The 20,551-nt window shown below is 43.1% G+C and overlaps 1 protein-coding gene across 4 annotated transcripts in view; it reads right to left on the bottom strand.

The window, feature by feature from the left end:
• The window catches only part of EIF2AK4 (eukaryotic translation initiation factor 2 alpha kinase 4), a 117,253-nt gene that overhangs the window by 82,380 nt on the left and 14,322 nt on the right, over positions 1 to 20,551 (bottom strand). For 2 of the 4 annotated variants that reach the window (XM_004380617.2, XM_023735121.1), the window contains exons 2-4: positions 13,890 to 14,002; positions 11,407 to 11,509; positions 361 to 513 (exon numbers count right to left, since the gene is read on the bottom strand). In XM_004380617.2, coding sequence (XP_004380674.1) covers positions 361 to 513; positions 11,407 to 11,509; positions 13,890 to 14,002 — 369 coding nt within the window. Of the gene's footprint in view, positions 1 to 360; positions 514 to 11,406; positions 11,510 to 12,479; positions 12,532 to 13,670; positions 13,703 to 13,889; positions 14,003 to 20,551 lie in introns of those variants that run through there. The other 2 variants (XM_023735123.1, XM_023735122.1) reach the window with 2 other exon arrangements.

The following is a 20,551-nucleotide window of genomic DNA, read 5'->3' as shown; positions in this document are numbered from 1 at the left end:
AATTATGCTCTACATCCTTCTCCAGCTCTGTCCAGAACCCTCTGTTGTGATCCTGGTCAGAGCAGTCAGCGGTGGTAGCCGGGCACCATCTAGCTGTACTAAACTGCCTCCTTTTTAAAAAAAGACTTGGACTAGGGGTTCCAAGGGGCAGTATCGAGGATTACTGGGAGGCGACCACTCAGAATGATGTCTCAGTTACTCCCTAACCTCCTCTCACACTCATCTGCATATCTTGAATCAAATACTGAGCAAAATTTTATAGACAAAGATAAGCCTGGGGCTCAGCAGCGGGAGACTAAGAACCCATAGAAGCTCGCTGTCCTCCAGGCTGGCCAACTCGCGCTCACAGCCGCGTCTCACCTCCTGCTCCTCCTTTTGCTTGGCCTCCAACAGCCTCTGCCGCTCCTCCTGGGCCCGCCGCTCCAGCATCTCCTCATGGAAAGACTTGGGAGGGGGCTTGTTATGCTCGCTGAGAAATGACTGTACGTGGTATGCCAGTTCAAATATCATCACCTAAACGCGTAGGACAAAATCAACCACAGCTGATCAAACAATGGGAAGACGTGGCTCAAAGGAGAGAGGCCCCAGAAAAGCCAGCCTGCAGTCAGAGACCCACGCACGATGGCGCTATTCGTTTTTATATGACACGTTCCGAATTAAGGTGTATGACGCAAACGCAGCAGGAGAAAGCTGTTAAAAGGCCCATCTCATTGCGCTGCTATCAGGACAAATCAGCGCCTAGGCAAATAAAACGCTTCCCATTTCTTCTGCAGGCCTATTCAATTCATCAGCATTCTCTGTATAATAAATAGAAAAAAGTATCTTTTTCGTACAAATACATCTATTGAGATATTTAAGACTGCATGAAAGCAAGAGCTACCTTCCCAACCAGAAAATCTGTCTATGTAACAACAGGTGTGCAGAGAATAATCACGGCTAACATCAGAGCTTTTATCTGTCCACAGAGCGTAATGAAAACATTGTTGGAGAACACAGGCAAATACTCAAGACCCCACTATCGCCTGCTAGCAATGGGCCTGTAGGAGGTTGATCGATGCTTTAAAAGTATTTCATTTCCATTTAGGGACGCAGTCACAAATAGTGCCAGAAGAAAAAGCCCCCCCATCATACATTCTTTATGTGAACCTCGGAACCCACTTGCCTCTAGTCCCAGGGCCAGGAATCATCCTTGGGTTGTAAATCAACAGAACAAGGGTTTCTGAGACCCCACACTGACTAGTAAACCCAAACCCAGAGAAGTCAAGAGCGCCAAGTTCTTTATGCCCATGAGGAACCCCACACTGAGATTTCTTGTTCCTCAGTTATAATGAAGCTATTAAAATATTCTTATTTCAATTGTATCTTTAAAACAGTTTCTAAAAGGACTTAACAGGGTGGTAAATATAAAAGTCACTGACATAGAAATATAGAAGTTAGTTCACGTGGTGTTCCACCTTTCTCTCGGGGAATAAAATGCAAGGGAACCGCAGCTATTGTTGGGGAGACATTAAGGTATTTATTATTACACCAGAAGCTGTGCTATTTACTGAACAGACTTTGATTTGAAGTTGAGAAATATCCAGCCTAGGGTCTCAAAGGCAAGATCTTCAGAGAAAAGCTCTTTGAAGGCAAGCTGGGAAAAGCAGGCACTTCGATTATGTCAGAGAGAAACCACTTCTAAACCAGCAAGGAGCTAGGAGCCAAGCCGTTGGGTTCTTTCGCACATCTATTTAATTTACTAGCACTTTCTGTACAAATAAATCTGACAAAATATGGAAGACTGGATGAAAATAAGAGCTACTTTCCAAACCGGCTCTCGCCCCTCCTCCCTCCCATCTCCATAGTTCATTTCTTGGCTTCCCTCAGGCCCCCGCTCAAGTGTCACTTGACCAGGGGCTTCTCCTGACCCCCTTATGTAAAACAGCCACTCCACCACTCTCCAGACCCTCATCCTAATTATTCTTCATGGCACTTACCACCATCTGACACATCATAAAATGATTTGCTTGCTTTCCAGCTGTGACCCTCATGGTGTGGCCCAAATGGTCTGTTCCCTGGAGTTATTCCCACACCAGGATAGACCCTGGCATACCATGGCCGTGCAATAAATATTTATTGAATGAATTAATGGAAGAACAAGTGATTTGACTTTCCCTAATTTTAAAAAGTAGAGTCTCAGAGGTACACTTAATTTTACTTTTATCTTACTCCCAAAGAGCTGCTATATAGATTAAAAATACTTCTGAGGCAAACTAGATGGTGCCCGGCCACCACCAATGACCACCCTGACAGGGAACACAATAAGGAGTTCTTGATGGAGCAGGAGAAAAGTAGGGAGCAGAACTCAAACTCTAGTAAAAAGACCAGACTTAATGGTTTGATTGAGACTGGAGGGACCCCGGAAGACATGGCCCCCAGACTCTGTGTTAGCCCAAAACTAAAACCATTCCCGAGGTCAACTCTTCAGACAAAGATTAGACTGGGCTATGGGACACAAAATGATAATCGTGAAGAATGTGCTTCTCGGCTCAAGTAGATACTTGAGACTAAATGGGCAGCTCCTGTCTGGAGGCAAGATGGGAAGGCAGAGAAGGTCAGTAGCTGGTTGAGTGGACACGGGAAATCCAGGGTGGAAAGGAGAAGTATACTGTCACAATATAGGGAGAGCAACTAGGGTCACATAACAATGTGTGTATAAATTTTTGTATGAGAAACTAACTTGAATTGTAAACTTTCACTTAAAGCACAATAAAAAAAAAATACTTCAGAAGCAATTAGAAGCGCTTAAGAACAAACTGTTTTTGAGCACCTATTCCCATTCAGACGATGAAATGATTCGCTGTTTTAAGTCATGTATCAATGACTGTAATACCCCCAGTCGACCCCTAAACCACACTACAATACGAATTAGGCTCTATTTTACGTGAAGATAAAACTACTTCTTTAGAAATCGTATATATTTTAGGCTTCCTGGTAGTTCGGACGTAACTGAAACAGATTTTAGACAAACAAGGACAGAGGGTTGCATGGTGCATTGCCATGTTCAATGCCATTTCAAATCTCATTACATGAGGATGCCTCGGTTGGATGCCAGTATGCCTTTAAACAACAGCTTATACACCTTTTAATATTCAGGATCTCCTCCCGTTGCAAATGGCAGCTATAGAGGTTCTGGAAGGAAAGGCATGGGATTCTTTTTTTTTTTTTTTTTTTAATATTTTATTGTGTTTTTGATGGAAGTTTACACAGGAAATTAGGTTCTCATTTAACAACTTCTATAGCTACTGTTCAGTGACATTGGTTACACTCTTCACAATATATTAGTATGCTCGTTATTTCCATTTTGGTTGTTCTGTTTCTATTAATCTAGCTTCCCTGTCCCTCCTTGCCTTCTCATCTTTGATCTACAGTAAATGTTCACCATTTGATTTCATCTAGATGATTATTTTGAGGAGCACAGTACTCATGGGCGATATTACTTATTTATGGGCTAATCTGTCATTTCGCTGAAAGGTGACCTCCGGGTGTGGTTTGAGTTCCAGGTTTAAAGAGTATCTCATGGCGATAGTCTCCGGGGTTCATCTAGTCTCCATTGGTCCAGTAAGTCTGGCCACCTTTTAGGCATTTGAGTTTTGTTCTACATTTTTCTCCCATTCTATCTGGGACCATCTACTGAGTCCCTGGTTGGAACGGTCAGTAGTGGTAGCTAGACACCATCTAGTTCTTCTGGTCTCAAGGAAGGTGATGTCATTGTTCATGTAGACTATCGGTTCTGTAAACCAGTTTCTTCTTTGAGTCACTGGTTTCCTTTGTTCTCTTCAGCTCTGGATGAGTAGAGACCAATAGTTGTATCTTAGATGGTTGCTCACAGGCTTTTAAGACACCAGACACTACTCACCAAACAAGGATGTAGAACACTGTCTTTATGGACTATATTATGCCAACTGACTAAGTTGTCCCACGAGACTATGGTCCTAAGCAGGCAAGGGATTCTCACAAATTGTCAGGAACCCAGCAAATACTAAAAATTACAACTCAGGACGTCCACCTCCAGGAAGATGGAGCGGACGTACTTTTTCCCTATTCCTCCCACCAAGTACGACTAAAAACCCTGGGCATTATATACAAAACAAACGTCAGAAGACTCAGAAGGGTGAAGAGAAGAAGGCAGACCAGCTAGGGACCTTGAGGCCCAAGAAACAATATGGCAGTGGGTTTTGATTTCGCCTCATGTATCCCAGACTTGGAGCTTAAGGAGATGGGGGTATCTTTGTGTCTCTACTCAGCCCCGGCTGTCAGACCCTCTTATGTATGTCTTAGCTTCCTTCTGTACAATTCTAGAATACAATTGTAAGGAAGTAGGCTTCTCTCAGGAGGCCTGGTGATGCAGTGTTTAAAGCGCTCAACCGCTAACTGAAAGGTCAGCAGTTTGAACCCACCAACTGCTCCATGGGAGAAAGATGTGGCAGTCTGCTCCTGTAAAGATTATAGCCTTGGAAACCCTATGCGGCAGTTCTTCTCTGTCCTATAGGGTCACCATGAGTTAGAATCACCTCGACGGCAATGGGTTTGGTTTTGGGTTTAGGTTTCTCTCAGCCTATATCTTCCCAAGACTCCACCGCAGAAACGCTCTATGATTTACCTTCATTTTCTGTTTTCAACTATCCTATTTTCACCCTAGTTCTTCCTTTTCTGAAGATGCCTATCAGGAATGACTTGGTTTACTGGAATCAGAATTCTCAGGCTTGCCAAAGAGATGTACAGGAGAAACAAAGAAACAAGTGAAGACCCCCCCCCCCCTAAAAAAAATCCCAAGAAAAGCCTGCTCTCTCTTGTCAAAGGACCAGGAAAGGGGCAGCCTAGCAAGACAAAAACACTTTTAGACAATAACCGCTGTACTCTAGATACGCACCACATACTGTATGAAATTCTGGAAAAGGAAAACTATATAGACAGTGAAAATACAGTTGCCAGGGAAGGGTGAATGCATAGATGAAGCACCGGGAATTTTTAGGGAGATGACTGTATGATACTGTAATGTAGATACATTATGCATTTGTCAAAACCCAAAGAGCTACACAACACTGCGAATCCCTTAATGTGTGCTATGGACTTTGGTTCATTAATTATAAAAACTGTAACAAATGTACCACACAAATGCAACATGTTAATAATAGGGGAAACTGTGTGTGTGTATGTGTGTGTGTGTGTGTGAGTGTTTGGGGGCGGCATATGGGACCTCTGTACTAGCTGCTCAATTTTTCTGTAAATCTAAGACTATTCTAAAAAATAAAGTCTGTGAACTAAAAGGAATGGAAAAAAACAAAACAAAAACCAAACTAGCGCCAACACCCAAAGCTGGCAAGGATCTGGAGAAACTGGATTACTCACACATTGCTGGTGGGAAGGGAAACTGCTGCAGCCACTGTGGAAAACAGATTCGCAGTTTCTTAAAAAACTCAACTTGCAACTACCATACCACCTACAATTGCACTCCTGTGCTTTTATCCCAGAGCAATGAAAACTTACGTTCACACAAAATCCTGGAGATGAACGTTTACAGTAACTTCACTCGTAATAGCCCAAGACTGGAAACAACCAGGTGTCTTTCAAAGGCAGGATGGTAATCCACACTATGGAATACCACTCAGAAATGAAAACTACCAAACTACTGATACATGGGACAGCCTGGATGACAATTACGCTGGCTGAAAAAAAAACGCCAATCCCAAAAGGCTACGTAGTGTCTGATTCCATTTCTGTAACATCTTTGAAATGATAAAATTATAGAAATGGAGAGCAGATTTGTGGTTGCCAGGTATGACAGAGGGGGTGAGGTGGCAGAGAGTGGCTACAGAAGGGCAGCATAAGGGACCCACGTGGTGACGGAACTGTTCTGTATCCTGACTGTCTCAGTGTCATTATCCTGGTAATAACATGGTACTGTCATTCTGCACAATGCTGTCACTGCAAGAAACTGGGGAAAGGGTATGAGGGGGATCTCTCTGTATTATTTATTACAACTGCACATGAGTCTATGATCATCTCAAAGTAAAAACTTTAATTCAAAATAAAGAAAAAAAAATTTCGAAAAAAGATTCACAAAATATTAATCTAAGAAACTAGAGGATTTTCTGTAACTGAATTTTTAATACAACTCCATTATTTTTTTTTAGTTAGAGTCCCTTGACATTACAAGGAACTTTGGACTAATTCCCCAGGCCTAGTTTTTTGATCAGGCTGTTCTACAATCACTTTCTGTACCTCATCAATCACTGAAGTTCTTGCAAACAGCAACTCAACTGGATATAATATGTACAGCTGAAAGGCACCTCACAGATCACGTTGTCATTCACTGTGTTATGGTGTGATGGTTAAGGCTGCGTGTCAGCTTGGCTGGGTCATGATGAAGTTTGGCAGTCGTATAATCATGTAATCACCTCCATAATGAGATCTGATATAATGTGATCACCTCCATGATAAGATCTGTTGTGAGCAGCCAATCAGTTGAAAGGGAGTTTCCTTGGGGGTGTGGCCTGCATCCAATATAGGTGGACTTTCTGGTGAGGCTCACAGGCTTTTACTCACTCTGGATCCTGCAGCTGGCTCCTGTTTGTCTGACCTCCGGTTCTTGGGACTTGAGCTAGCAGTTTACTTGCTGTCTTACCTGCCGATCTTAGGATTCATCGGCCTCCACAGCCTGTGAGCCAGAGGCCTGCTATCTGACCTTCTGATTTTGGATTCGCCAGCACCTCCAGCTACATGAGTCAGGAGAAGCCTCAGCCTGACCCACAGACTTGGGGTTTTCCAGCCTCTACAACCACGTAAGCCACTTCCTTTACATAAATCTCTCTACATATATATTTATATGCTTTACTCATTTTGCTTCTCTAGAGAACCCAGCCTAAGACATTTGGTACCGAGAGTGGTTCTAGAGAAACAAAATTGTACGGATGAGTTTTTTAAATTGGTTCTCAAGTCTGGTTAGTCTTAAAGATGTTAATGACTACTTCCAGTAGGAAAGAGGGCACTGCTAATCCATGGCGTGAGGTGGCAATAGAATATGCAAATATCATCACCATAGATCAGGTATTGGTGAGAGGCAAGATTCTCGGTGATCGCATGTTTGATACCTTTCCACAATTTTGTCATAATGAGAAGTAAAAGGAAGCTGGCTGGTGGCTCCTACTTTTGCTAGACAAAGTGGTGAAATAAAGAGACAAGCCCAGAGCTTCAGAGTCAAAGCTCAAACACCGCATAAACGACCTCAAAGTTTCCACTTGTGCCTTGAAAGAAAGCCTTATTTTTTGTAGTAACAGGGCTGATATTACCGAAAACCAAACCCAGAGTCTTATTGTAATATTCCCAACTTGGAGTGTTGTTTGAAGTTAAAGTGAGGACACTGATTGGGAAGAAATGGGATCCTGAAACTTGAGATGGGGACATATGGGCAGATAATCAGGAAGCTGGGGACACGGAGCCCCTAAATTCCATTGAATCACTCCTGCCAACAGAACCAGCCCTCTCACTCCCATCTAAAGAGATTATTCCATCTTTGACTGCTAAGCCATCCTCTCCAGTAAAACCATCAGCTCCTCCACCCCATCTGATGAGATTCACCCAGCTGTGTCTGAAGAGCCTTTGCCTGAGTCATTACCTGGGGCATCGGTGCCTTACAAGACAACGCTGAAGATTCTCAAAACACATTCCCTACTACCCATTTTGGCTTCTAAAAAAAAAAAACCCATTGCTGTCAAGTCGATTCCAACTCATAGTGATCCTATAGGACAGAGAAGAATTGCCCCACAGGGTTTCCAAGAAGCGTCTTGTGGATTCGAACTGCTGACCTTTTGGTTACCAGCCGAAACTCTTCACCACTGCGCCACCAGGGTTTCCTTTTGGCTTCTAGACCTATCCAAAACCAAAAATCAAACCTGCTGCCATCGAAGCGATTCTGACTCATAGCCACCCTATAGGACAGAGTAGAACTGCTCCATAGGGCTTCCAAGGACTGGCTGGTGGATTCAAACTGCTGACCTTTCGGTTAGCAGCCACGCTGTTAACCACCGCACCTTAATTCCCAGTGTACCCCAAAAGGTGAAGTACAAAGTGTGACCCAGGAGGAGGTATGCTACACTCCAAAAGAACTGCTTGACTTTTCTAATATGTACAAACAGAACCCTGGGGAATATGTGCGGCAATGCCTCTAAGGGGTGTGGGATAATGGTACAAGGAACATAAAGATGGATCAGTCTGAGTTTATTGATATGGGCCCATTAAGCACAGATTCTTCCTTCAATTTTTCAGCCAGAGAAGTTAGGGAAGGATCTAATAGTGTATATGGCTGGGTTGCTGAAGCATGGATTATGTGGTGGCCTACACTAAATCAAGTTGAAGTACCCGACCTGCCCTAATATACTGTAGAAGCTGGTATCCAAAGGCTTAGGGAAATCGGCATGCTAGAGTGGATTTATCAGGTTAGACCCACAGACCCACACATGAGGTGCCCAGAAGATATACCCTTTACCACAACGGTGAGGAACAAGTTTGTTTAGAGAGCCCCAGCATCCTTGAAGACTGCTGCTGTGATCACTATTTTATGTGAGTTAGGTTTGACAGTGGGAACTGCCCTGACTGAATTATGACACCTAACTACAGTGGGGCGGATTGGACCCCGTGGTGGTAGAAGCCAGATGGCGGCATTCAGTCATCAAAGACAAGGCAGGTGTGGTTACCATAACGGACAGCGAGTCAAAGCAGTAATCGAAATAATCTAACTCATATGGATTTATGGCACTGGCTACTTAGTCATGGTGTCCCAAGTAGTGAAACAGATAGGAAATCTATTCAATATTTACTTGATCTGTACTAGTGGAAGAATTCTAGGTCAAGTGAACAGCAGTCTAACTCAAATCACCAGAATAGAGAGCCACAGCACCTCAATCAAATCCCAGACTGGAGCCAGTTGACAGACTCACAACCCCTTGAATGAAGGGGAGACCAGGTCCCTTTGAAGAAGGACCCCACCATACTGCAAAATTTATACTGTTAATCTTTCTCCCAGCCTTCCCGAAAGGGATCTACAGCCTTTTACGAGAGTGACTGTTCACTGGGGGAAAAGGAAATAATCAGACTTTTTGGGGATTACCAGATACTGGCTCTGAACTGACACTAATTCCAGGACACTCAAAACGTCACTGTAATCCACCAATCAGAGTAAGGGCATACGGAGGTCAGGTTATTAATGGAGTCGTAGCTCATGGCCTTCCCACAGTGGGTCCAGTGGGTCCCTGAACCCATCCTGTAGTGATTTTTCCAGTTCCAGAATGCATAATTGGAATAGATATACTCAGCAACTGGCAGAACCCCCACACTGGATCCCTGACAAATAGAGTAACGGCTATTATGGTAGGAAAAGCCAAGTGGAAGCCATTAGAACTACCGTTACCTAGGAAAACAGTAAACCAAAAGCAATACTGCATTCCTGGAGGGACTGCAGAGATTACTGCCACCATCAAGGGCTTGAAGGATGCATGGGTGGTGATTCCCACCACATCCCCATTCAACTCACCTATCTGGCTTGTGCAAAAAACACATGGATCTTAGAGAATGACAGTAGATTACTGAAAACTTTACCAGGTAGTAACTCCAATTGCAGCTGCTGTTGCAGATGTGGTTTCATTGCTTGAGCAAATTAATAATCTCCTGGTACCTGGTATGCAGCTATTGATATGGCTAATGCCTTTTTCTCCGTATCTGTTTTGAAGGACCACTGAAGCAGTTTGCCTTTAGCTGGCAAGGCCAACAATACACCTTCACTGTCCTACATCCAGCCCCATGTCATAATTTAGTCCACAGGGACCTCATACTACCAAGGAAGAAGTGCCAGGAATGCAGGGCATCCTTTGGAACTGGGGTCCCTGTGCTAAGAAGCTCCTAGACCAGGGGAAGATTGATGACCAAGACCTTCCCTGAGAGCTGAGAGAGAAAGCCTTCTCTTAGAGCTGGCACTCTGAATTTGGACTTCCAGCCTCCTAGACTGTGAGAGAATAAATCTCTGTTAAAGACATCCACTTGTGGTATTTCTGTTAGAGCAGCACTAGATAACTAGGACATATGGAATGCAAGTAAAAAAACCATCTAGTCATTTTGTATGAGGTGAAAGTTACCTTTGGTGACCTTTAATAGAGGTCCAAAATAGACAAGAGAGCCTTGAGCTAGTTACTGGTAACTAGGGCTAGTCCTTTACTTAGGAGCCATGGTGGGGCAATGGTTAAACTGCTAACTGAAAGGTCGGCGGTTCGAACCCACCAGCAGCTTCATGGGAGAAAAGAACTGGCAATCTGCTTCCGTAAAGATTTATAGCTTAGGAAACCCTATAGGGCAGTTCTACTCTATTATATGGGGTCACTGTGAGTTGGAATAGACTTGATGGCATACAACAGTAACAGTTCTTAACTCTTCTCAGTTTTTACATGATGGGATAATTAAGCATGAACTGTCCAGGTAAAAACATAGTGATTTTACATAAAAGTGAGGAAAAGTCTGGTCTAAGGAAAACACAGCAATACTCTGCCCTAGAACCACCTAGTCCTGACCTCCAGAGACAGCTCTGCAACCCAATGGAAAGCTCATATGAGGATCCTCGTATGTAGAATTTAGTACTGCGCTCAATGTAAATGCTCAGGTATAGAAGGGACACTGAAGGAGCAGAGTATGTCACTGACTATTGAGAAGAAAAACGATCAGTTTTTCTGCTATAAAAAGGTAAGGGGTGGCAATGTTTGGTCAGAAATTGCATGTTTGCAAACATTTTCCAACATAAAAACTTGAGTCAGGACCAGATCATGATGGCAGGTCCAAAGTGTGCAAAAAGTATAGCCAGGTCCAAAGTGACTATTTTCAGAAAAATTCTTAAGCATCACTGAAAACCCAAAACCAAACCCACTGCCATCGAGTCAATGCCGACTCATAGCAACCCTATAGGAGTAGGCTGTCAATCTTTATGGAAGCAGACCGCCACATCTTTCTCCCATACAGCGGCTGGTTGGTTGGCACTGCTGACCTTCCAGTTAGTAGCCAAGTGCTTTAACCATTGTACCACCAGGGCTCCTTAAGCATCATTAGACAGTATTCACGAATTACAAATATTAGAGCGTATACAGATGGCACTAAGCACCATTAGTGCCATCTATATACACTCTAAAACTTGTAATTCATAAATACTGTAAATCAAAGCTATAAAAATAACCATGTTCTCCTTTGTAGCTACCAATAAGAAACAAAACATTTCAGTGCTCATTGGATTTGAGGTACCCAGGAAAAGCCTTGAAACCAGGCAAAAGCTGGTGAACACACGGAGATTTTTACGGTTCTCTTATAATTCCCCAGTTCAGCAAATCTTACCTCTCCACAGTGTTTTTTGGCCAGTTCTTCTAGGCGGGATTTTAACAAATTAACGCTTTCATTGGATAGACCTTTCGCATTCTTTAATTCTATGTCAGGGACGCTGGAAAAGAAAAACAAAAACCGAAAATGAGGCACCCAAGAGAGTATAGCCTGTTGGCAATAACATTTGCTAAGTTCCAAACACTGGGCCTGGGGATTTCATACAGGTCTCATATATAAACCTCTCTATGCCCCAGCAACGCTTCCTTTAATCTCAATAGTATTTCAACGATATCCCAGCAACTCTAGTTGACACAGCGTCCTGGGTGGCTTGTGGGGAGGAAGACAGCTGGTCAAAGGTTTCACTCTGGGCTGTCAGGAGCACCATCCCCCAGGTGACCTAGCCTTCCTGAGCATAACCCAGTTTATCTCCCCAACGTCTGTTTATGATGTCAACTTTACAACCTGGTTAAAATTTCCTGTGTTCCCAACATCAATTATTATCTATTGGCTTTGATTTACCCCAGATCCCCAACTCTGGGTTTCTTTTCATTCTTAAAAAACCATGCCAGCTCCCTGTCTGACTCCAGACGAGTAACTTAACCATGTACTCCTTTATAAGGTAATTCTTGATGCTCAATTGTACCCCAACATCAATTCACCCAGCTCGCTGGCAACAGTCCACGGCTTTGCATTCACCACGTGCTCCAGCATGACATGCAACACAAGTAACTAGGCAAGATGGCGCCCTGGCGAGCCATCCAGTACTCCCACAACATGCTGTATCCCACTCTATGACTGGAAATGCTCACTCACATAGAAATCTGGTCACACACCCTGCATACTTCCACTATTCCTCTCCATCCCTTTAGAGCTGTCTGAGAGATGACATTTTCTACTCGAGGAAAGTACGTAGCCAGCCCTCAGGCTTCTTTTTATTCCCAACCAATGAACATCCCATAACAATTCACAGAGATTAAATAGGGTTTATTTAATTTTACCAAACAGAAGATGATTCATCACTCCCTGCGCAAGCATCTCTGAGTCATTCCTGGTACTCTACCTTAGCGAAGTCTTTACTAGTCACCTACCTATGTGTTCTCCCAACACTTCAGTATGGCAGGTTGCTATAATCATTATCTACTTGGATAGATGGAAATCCGAGAGAAAGTAATTTACATGAGGGAACAATAATAGAAAAACCACATAGTCCTGAGACCACGTATGGCCCATCTAACCCAGGATCCCATCTCTCACAGTGGCATCAAGGACTATTTTGCAGACAACGAAGTTCTCCTGTATAATATTATTTCAAAATGACAAGGAATGCCCCCCTTGAAGACAAGCCTTACATAATTATTTTAAAAATATTAAACAACCATCATAAAGCAATACTAACAGAATGGTAAAAAATTCCTCTACAATACTTATTAAACTTTATTTTCCAATGTTCTCTTAATGTCCTTGCCACATTAATTCCTAATTTCATGTAGTTGATACTATAATATTTATTTTTTAACGTTCTATAAGCACTTCCATGTTGTTTTTAAAAATCATTCCATAATATTTTTATCAAGTGGACACATCAAGGTAACATGATCTAAGCCAATTTGCCTTTCCACGTGGAATGTTGGGGGAAAGTTGACTCTGAACGTTCATGACACTTCCAGAAAGGAACACCGAGTCCTGGCTGCTAATGCTTTGGCTCTAACCAATGGTTCTCCATCAGAGGCGGCATCCACTCCAGGGGGAGTTTGGAAATACGTGGGGGCTTTTTGGTTGTCTCAATGACTACAGAACACTACTGGCATCGGCGGGTAGGGGCCAAGGATGCTGACCAGCCTGCAGTGCACCGGGCAGCCCTGCCCAAGAAAGAATCACCAGCAGTGTCAGCTGAGAAGCACTGCAATGCTCAACGTTCCTTTGCTAGAGGAAGTACTCAGCGCAGAAGGCTACTGATTTCTAAAGCCAATCTTACTTTATTTTACTTTAATACGGGGGGATGGATGAATGGTGGAATGGTATTTCTTTGGTCGCTCATTGGTATTTGGGAGAGAAGGAGAGGTATGAGGCTGATTTACCATGACGAAACTCAACACTCTCCCTTTGTGCTTATTTTTTTTCCCAATCTAACTTTAAAACTAAGTACGCGTGTGCTTTAACAATCACCACATCTTTATCCTTTTCTTCTAGATTTTTCCTCTTCCTAGTTTACAAAGAACTAAACAAACAAGAGTTAACACGTCAGAGGAAGCAATTAGTCACCGTGTAAAGATTAATACCTGTAGTGACGATCGGACAAGTATAAGCAGACCTAAAACAAGATAGGTTTCATGAAAATGTCTATTGTTGATACGTTTTGATGAACTAAAGGTGCTAGGAAATAAAATTTTAAATGGAATGGGGGCAGGAAGGAGAAAATAACGTTAATCTCAATCTGCTTCTGAGTTGTTAAAACGGAAAACTAAAATCACATCAAAGCTATTTACAAATGTACTCACACGTCTGGATAGGTGGGTGGGCATTTAACCCTCAAATCTACTTTTACATAGACTTCTTCGCCAGCCAGGCCTTGGGGGTACAGAACTAAATTTATTTCAGGGGGCTCTTTGACCTAAAAGAGAAAAAGAAAATCATTTGTTTTCCTAGAGAGCCAATCAATAAAAATTAAGACAATGATCATCTTTGTTCAAAAGTTCTGCTTTCTAAATATTATATGTGATGATATTTTATGGAGTTGTTTGGCATATTTTCATAAAATATGGTTTGAAAACAATACCAGTACCAGAGAGGATGCAGTTTCCTTTTTGTGAATATCTAAGCATGAACCAAAATGTTCAGCTTAGCTTCCATTCACTCAAATGTTACCGAGTGCCACTTACGTGCTGAGTGTCGTAAGCAGCAGCAGAGGCTTACATGCTGCTATGATGCTGAACAGGCTTCAGCAGAGCCTCCAAAAGACACATGGACTAGGAAGAAAGGCCTGGTAATCTACTTCGAAAAATCAGCCAATGAAAACCCTATGGATCACAATGGTCTGATCCACAGTAGATCACAGGGATGGCACAGGACTAAGCAGTATTTTGTTCGATTGTGTACAGGGTTGCCACGAGCCGGGGGCCAACTTGAGGGAGGGGGCCAACTCGACGGCAGCTAACAGCAACGACGGGACCTAGTGGTGGCGGCGAAGGTATTGAGACAGGTGGGTCAAGGAAGGTGTCTCCGTGGAGGGGATATTTGCAGCAAGACTTGAATACTGAGATAGTAACAAGTGAAAACCCCTGACGTGGGGAAATCTGATAACTCTTCTAACACTGTACATGCTTTCTATCCAGTACTTTTCACCAAATAACCAAATACTCTATTGTTCTTTAATATATTTATATCCACTTGTTACCAAAAAATATTTGAGGCTGTTTATATTCTGTGTACCTCATGAAAAGTAAGGAGGCCCAGGGAAGAAACATTTACGGAACACTCCCAAGGTCTAGACACTTCACCAGATCAGCACTGTAGACGCCATCTCTGTTTTACAGATAAAGAAACCTGTGCTCATAGAGTTTAAGTTCCTCACCATAGACAGATGGTGACAGAGCTGGAAATCAAATCTAACTCTGCCTCTAAAACCTGGTTCTTTTTTATAACCACTCTGCCCTGAGAATAAAATGCCAGCTCTGACAGTTAACATGTTGCAGTGACTGGGCCTTAACTTTTGTCTGCGAATGTCCAGGCAGCCAGGGCAGTAAGAGAAACAGTCTTATCAGAAAGGAAAAAATGAACAAGAAAACGCCTCAGCAACAAAGTACTTGCCAACACTAAATCACAACAGAAATTTATAACACGGAAACCCTCCATGTGGTGCCTGAATTACGTGACAAACAATATCCTCATCAACTGTGTACATAATATATGCAAAGGTCGTTTTTATATGGCTGTTTATAATAATCCTCAATAAAAGCTGAGTACTCTAGCACGTGATCTAACGGTTAGGATTCCTGGTTTTCACCCAGGTGGCCCAGGGTTCGACTCCCAGTGTGGGAACGCCAGCACTATTTGGAGCCCAGTGGCACAGTGGTTAAGAGCTTGGCTGCTAACCAAAAGGTCAGCAGTTCAAATCCACCAGCAGCTCCTTGGAAACCCCATGGGACAGTTCTACTCTGTCCTGGAGGGTCGCTATGAGTTGGAATCGACTTTACAGCAACGGGTTTGTTTTTTTTGGTTTTGATGGTGTAGTGGTTAAGAGCTTGGCGGCTAACCAAAAGGTTGGCAGTTCAAATCCTCCAGCCACGCCTTGGAAACCCCACGGGGCAGTTCTACTCTGTCTTACAAGGTTGCTATGAGTTGGAATCGATTTGATGGCAATGGGTTTGGTTTTTTGGTTTTGGACTCTAGTAAAGCACAATTCAATGAACGTGGCCCTGGGGAGGGTTAAACATTCCATGTCCAAGGGGCCTTTCATCCACCTGTTCACCCATCGCCCAGGAGTCACCCACACTTTCTGAGCCCTCTGTGTCAGGCATCCTGCTTAGTACCCAGAAATAAGAGAAACAGACATGGCTCCAGCAGTCACAGAACTTCCGGTCCGGCAGGTGAAAACAAACATAATACTTATGTTACCGTGAGTTTAGGAAATGTGTTGCAGCTATGACTTAAAGGATGATCGGGGTGGGTGTGAAGGAACCTACTTAGATGTGGTTTTCTAGGAAGACCTATCTGAGGATGCAGCATTTAAACTGAGACAAGCCAGAGACAGAGCATTCCAGACAAGGGAAGAGCAAGTAAAGAGGATCAAAAGTGAGTAAGGGATTGGTGTATTCCAAAACCAAAAGGAGGCCAGTGTGTCTGAACATCGGGATCCAGGGGGAGACCAGGTAAGGCAGGTGCATTAGGGAACGGCCAGATTACACAGCACCTCGTCAGCCAGGTAAGATATTTGGACTTTACGTCACATGAATAGACATAAGCACACCCACGTTCACTGCAGCATTGTTCACAATAGCAAAAAGACAGAAACAACCTAGATGCCCATCAACAGATGAATGGATAAATAAACTGCGGTACATACACACAATGGAGTACTATGCAACGAGAAAGAACAATGATGAATCTGTGAAGCATCTCATAACATGGATGAAACTGGAGGACATTATGCTGAGTGAAATAAGTTAATCACAAAAGGACAAATATTGTATGAGACCATTACTGTAAAAACTCACGAAAAGGTTTACACACAAAAAGAAACAATCTTTGATGGTTACCAGGGAGGGGAAGGGTGAAGATGGAAGAACACTAAGCAGACAATAAATAAGTGATAACTTAGGTGAAGGGTAAGACAGTACATAATACTGCAGAAGCCAGCACAACTCGTACAAGGCAAGGTCATGGAAGCTCCACAGACACATCCAAACTCCCTGAGGGACCGAATTGCTGGGCTGAGGGCTGTGGGGACCATGGTCTCGGGGAACATCTAGCTCAATCGGCATAACATAGTTTATAGAGAAAATGTTCTACATTCTACTTTGGTGAGTAGTGTCAGGGGTCCTAAAAGCCTGTGAGCAGCTATCTAAGATACTCCACTGGTCTCACCCCTTCAGGAGCAAGGGAGAATGAAGAAAACTAAAGATACAAGAGAAAGATTAGTCCGAAGGACTAATGAACCACTTCTACCACGGCCTCCACCAGACTGAGTCCAGTACAGCTAGATGGTGCCTGGCTACCACCACTGACTGCTCTGACACGGATCACAATACAGGGTCCCAGACAGAGGTGGAGAAAAATGTAGAACAAAATTCTAACTCACAACAAAGGACGAGGCTTACTGGCCTGACAGAGACTGGAGAAACCCCCAGAGTATGGCCCCCAGATACCCTTTTAGCTCAGTAATGAAGTCACTCCCGAGGTTTACTCTTCAGCCAAAGATTAGACAGACCCATAAAACAAAACGAGACTAACGGGGCATACCAGCCCAGGGACAAGGACTAGAAGGCAGGAGCGGACAGGAAAGCTGGTAATAGGGAACCCAAGGTCGAGAAGGGAGAGTGTTGACCTGTCGGGGGTTGTTAACCAATGTCATAAAACAATATGTGTGACTGACTGTTTAATGGGAAACTATTTGTTCTGTAAACCTTCATCTAAAGTACAATAAAAAAATTAAAAAGACATTTGGACTTTATACTAAGTGGAAAGTCATGGCAGGATTTTAAGGTGGGGATGCTAATGATGTATGTTTTAAAAGGTGACTCTGTAGTCATTGTAGTACAACATGATAAATGTAATCAGTTTCACTGAGTTGCATATGTAAAAATTTGCTGAACTGGAAAATGTTTTGTTCTATATATTTTTCACACACACAGACATACACAAAAGATCACTTTGGCTGCTGAGTAAAGAATGAACGGGGAAGGGACAGAGCAGAAGTCAAAAGCTGTTGTAATTTAGCCTGTGTTGATGGCAAAGGAGACAGAGAGAAGGCGCATTTGAGGTATGTTCTGGAGGTTGAAACGGCAAGACTTGCCAATGGATTAGATGTGGGTAGTGACAAAGAAAGCATCAAGGATGACTCAGGTTTTGGGCTTGAATGTTTGGTGTTGATGGCAGTTCTCGAGATGGGGGAAGACAGAGGAGTCCAGTTTCGGTCATATTGAGCCTGCAATACCTGTGAGTCAACCCAGCGGAAATACTAAGTAGTTGGATATGTGAGCCTTGAGGTCTGAGAAGCTTTAGGTGGAGACAGAAAGTTGGGAATTGTTGGCGTAGAAGCTATACTTAAGCTGAGGAGTTAGATATGATCTCCTAATAAGAAGGTAGAAAGGGGGCTAGGACTGAGCCCCAGGGCACTCCAAGCAAGAGAGCTGGCCATGAGGGAGGAAGACATAAAGCAGGTGTCTTGTCACAGTAGCTCCTGAGGGCTGAGCAGGACAAGGAGAGAAAGCACCCACGGGCTGGGGTAACGGGGTAACATGAGTCCAGGGGGGAACTCAAGTGTGTTGAGGAGTGAACATCAGCTGAGGAAGTGGAATCGGCAAGTCTAGACAACTCCTTCAAGAAGGTTTGGTTTTCAGTATTAAGGGGAGGGGGGCGGAACACAGAATGGGGCCACAGACTAAGAGGGACGTGAAATCAAGGAGGAATGTGTTTTGCCCTTTTTTTAAAGATGGGAGATACTAGAGCCCGTGAGGATATTGACAAGAATGTTATGGAAGAGCAGGAAAGATACAAAATTAGTATCGGAAGCAGCTGAACACTTCCTGGGGCAGATGGTGATGGATGTGCATGAGAGATGAACTGGACTTTGATAGGAGGATGGGCCCTTCTTCCAGAGTAAGACAAGGACCCAAACCAGTTGCCTTGGAGTCGATTCTGACTTGTGGTCGAACAGAACTGTGCTCCAGAAGGCTTACAACGGCTGATGTTTTTGGAAGTAGATCGCTAGGCCTTTCTTCCAAGGTGCCTCTGGATAAACCTCCAACCTTTCAGTTAGCAGCCAAGTGCGTTAAACATGTGCACCACCCAAAGTCCTGCTAAGAGGACAGGAAAGGAGAAAAAAAGCAGATGTCGAGGCTGGTGGCTTTCCTCGGAGAAGCCTCGAGGGGGTGAGGACAACACTAAACCAACAGGACTCCAGGCCTCTTGTTCTCTCTTCAACCTGAGCAGCCCAGCTTTTATCTGCTTTATATATTAGATACAAAGCATTTAGTTGCTGTTATGGATTGAACTGTGTCCCCCTAAAATGCGTGTCAACTTGGCTAGGCCGTGATTCCCAGTATTGTGTGGCTGTCCTCCATTTTGTGATCTGATGTAATTATCCTATGTGTTTTCCATCCTCACCTATGATGTTAACGAGGCAGGATTAGAGGCAGTTATGTTAATGAGGCAGGACACAATTCACAGCATCAGGCTCTATCTTGAGTCGATCTCTTCTGAGATATAAAAGAGAAAAGCGAGCAGCGGGGGGACCTGACTACTACCAAGAAAGAAGAGCCGGGAGCAGATCCTTTGGACCCAGGATCCCTGTAGTGAGAGGATCCTAGACCCAGGGAAAGCCTGACACCGAAACATATGTAGATATCCAAGAAACACTGGGCCCACAGGAGTTGAAAGGAGACAAGGACTTTCCTCCAGAGCTGACAGAGAGAGAGAGCCTTCCCCCAGAGCCAGCACTCTGAATTCAGGTTTCTAGCCTCCTAAACTGTGAGAGAATAAATTTCTGTTTGTTAAAGCCATCCACTTGTGGTAATTCTGTTATAGTAGCACTAGATAACTAAGACAGTTGCTAGGACTGCTTGAATATTTAGTTGCTAAGAAAAAGATGAAAATTTATTGCCTTGATGGTCTCCTTAAATAGCCACTTTTTTAAAAAAACTTTTTATTATGGAAATTTTCAAACAAAACAAGAAATAACAGTATAACGAACTCATATATCCATCATCCAGTTTCAACAATTTTCAATTTATGACCAATCTTGTTTATCTAAACAAAACCAGAAATAACAGTATAATGAACTCATATATCCATCACCCAGTTTCAACAATTATCCATTTATGACCAATCTTGTTTCTCTATATGCTGCTCCTGCCCCCAACCACCACCTCGGATTATTCTGGAGTAAATCTCGTCAGCCAGCCTTTGCCTGTTATTGTTATTCATTTCCTGACAACAATCCAGTGAAGTTGGGAGGTTATATATCTCCATATATGAGAGATAAAAACTGAGAGAAAGGCTAATTAGATAAAGACAAAATTTTACCAGTGCTTTCTCTACCAGATCAAATTTCTGCAGGTTTTTTTATTTCACAGGCCACAAAATTTGGAGATACTTACAATCAACAACTTTAATGTTATCAAGAAAAGAAATGTACATATATACATACGTATATGTATTTTAGCCCACCTCCCTTTTACTGTATAAATTACAAGATACAGGATATTTTAATACCAAAAACAGAAGGGCAGACATAATCTCAGAATAAAGTGCCTTCTTATTTTAGGAAGGGTCCATTTATCTTATACTAACACATCTTCACTCACATATTATTCTGCCTTTAGTTTTCTCATCTTGCTGTTGACCAGTGAAAACTTTATTTCATAACAACAAATGGGAAGGATGCTCTAAGTCCATGTTGACTGACACAGCCTAAAAGCGGCAAAAGAAATAAGGAGGTAAG

This window comes from Trichechus manatus, unplaced genomic scaffold (assembly GCF_000243295.1).
Source record: "Trichechus manatus latirostris isolate Lorelei unplaced genomic scaffold, TriManLat1.0 scaffold00076, whole genome shotgun sequence".
NCBI classification, from domain to species: Eukaryota; Metazoa; Chordata; class Mammalia; order Sirenia; family Trichechidae; genus Trichechus; species Trichechus manatus.
Note: the sequence above shows the minus strand (reverse complement) of the source record. Positions and strands in the feature narration are given on the sequence as shown.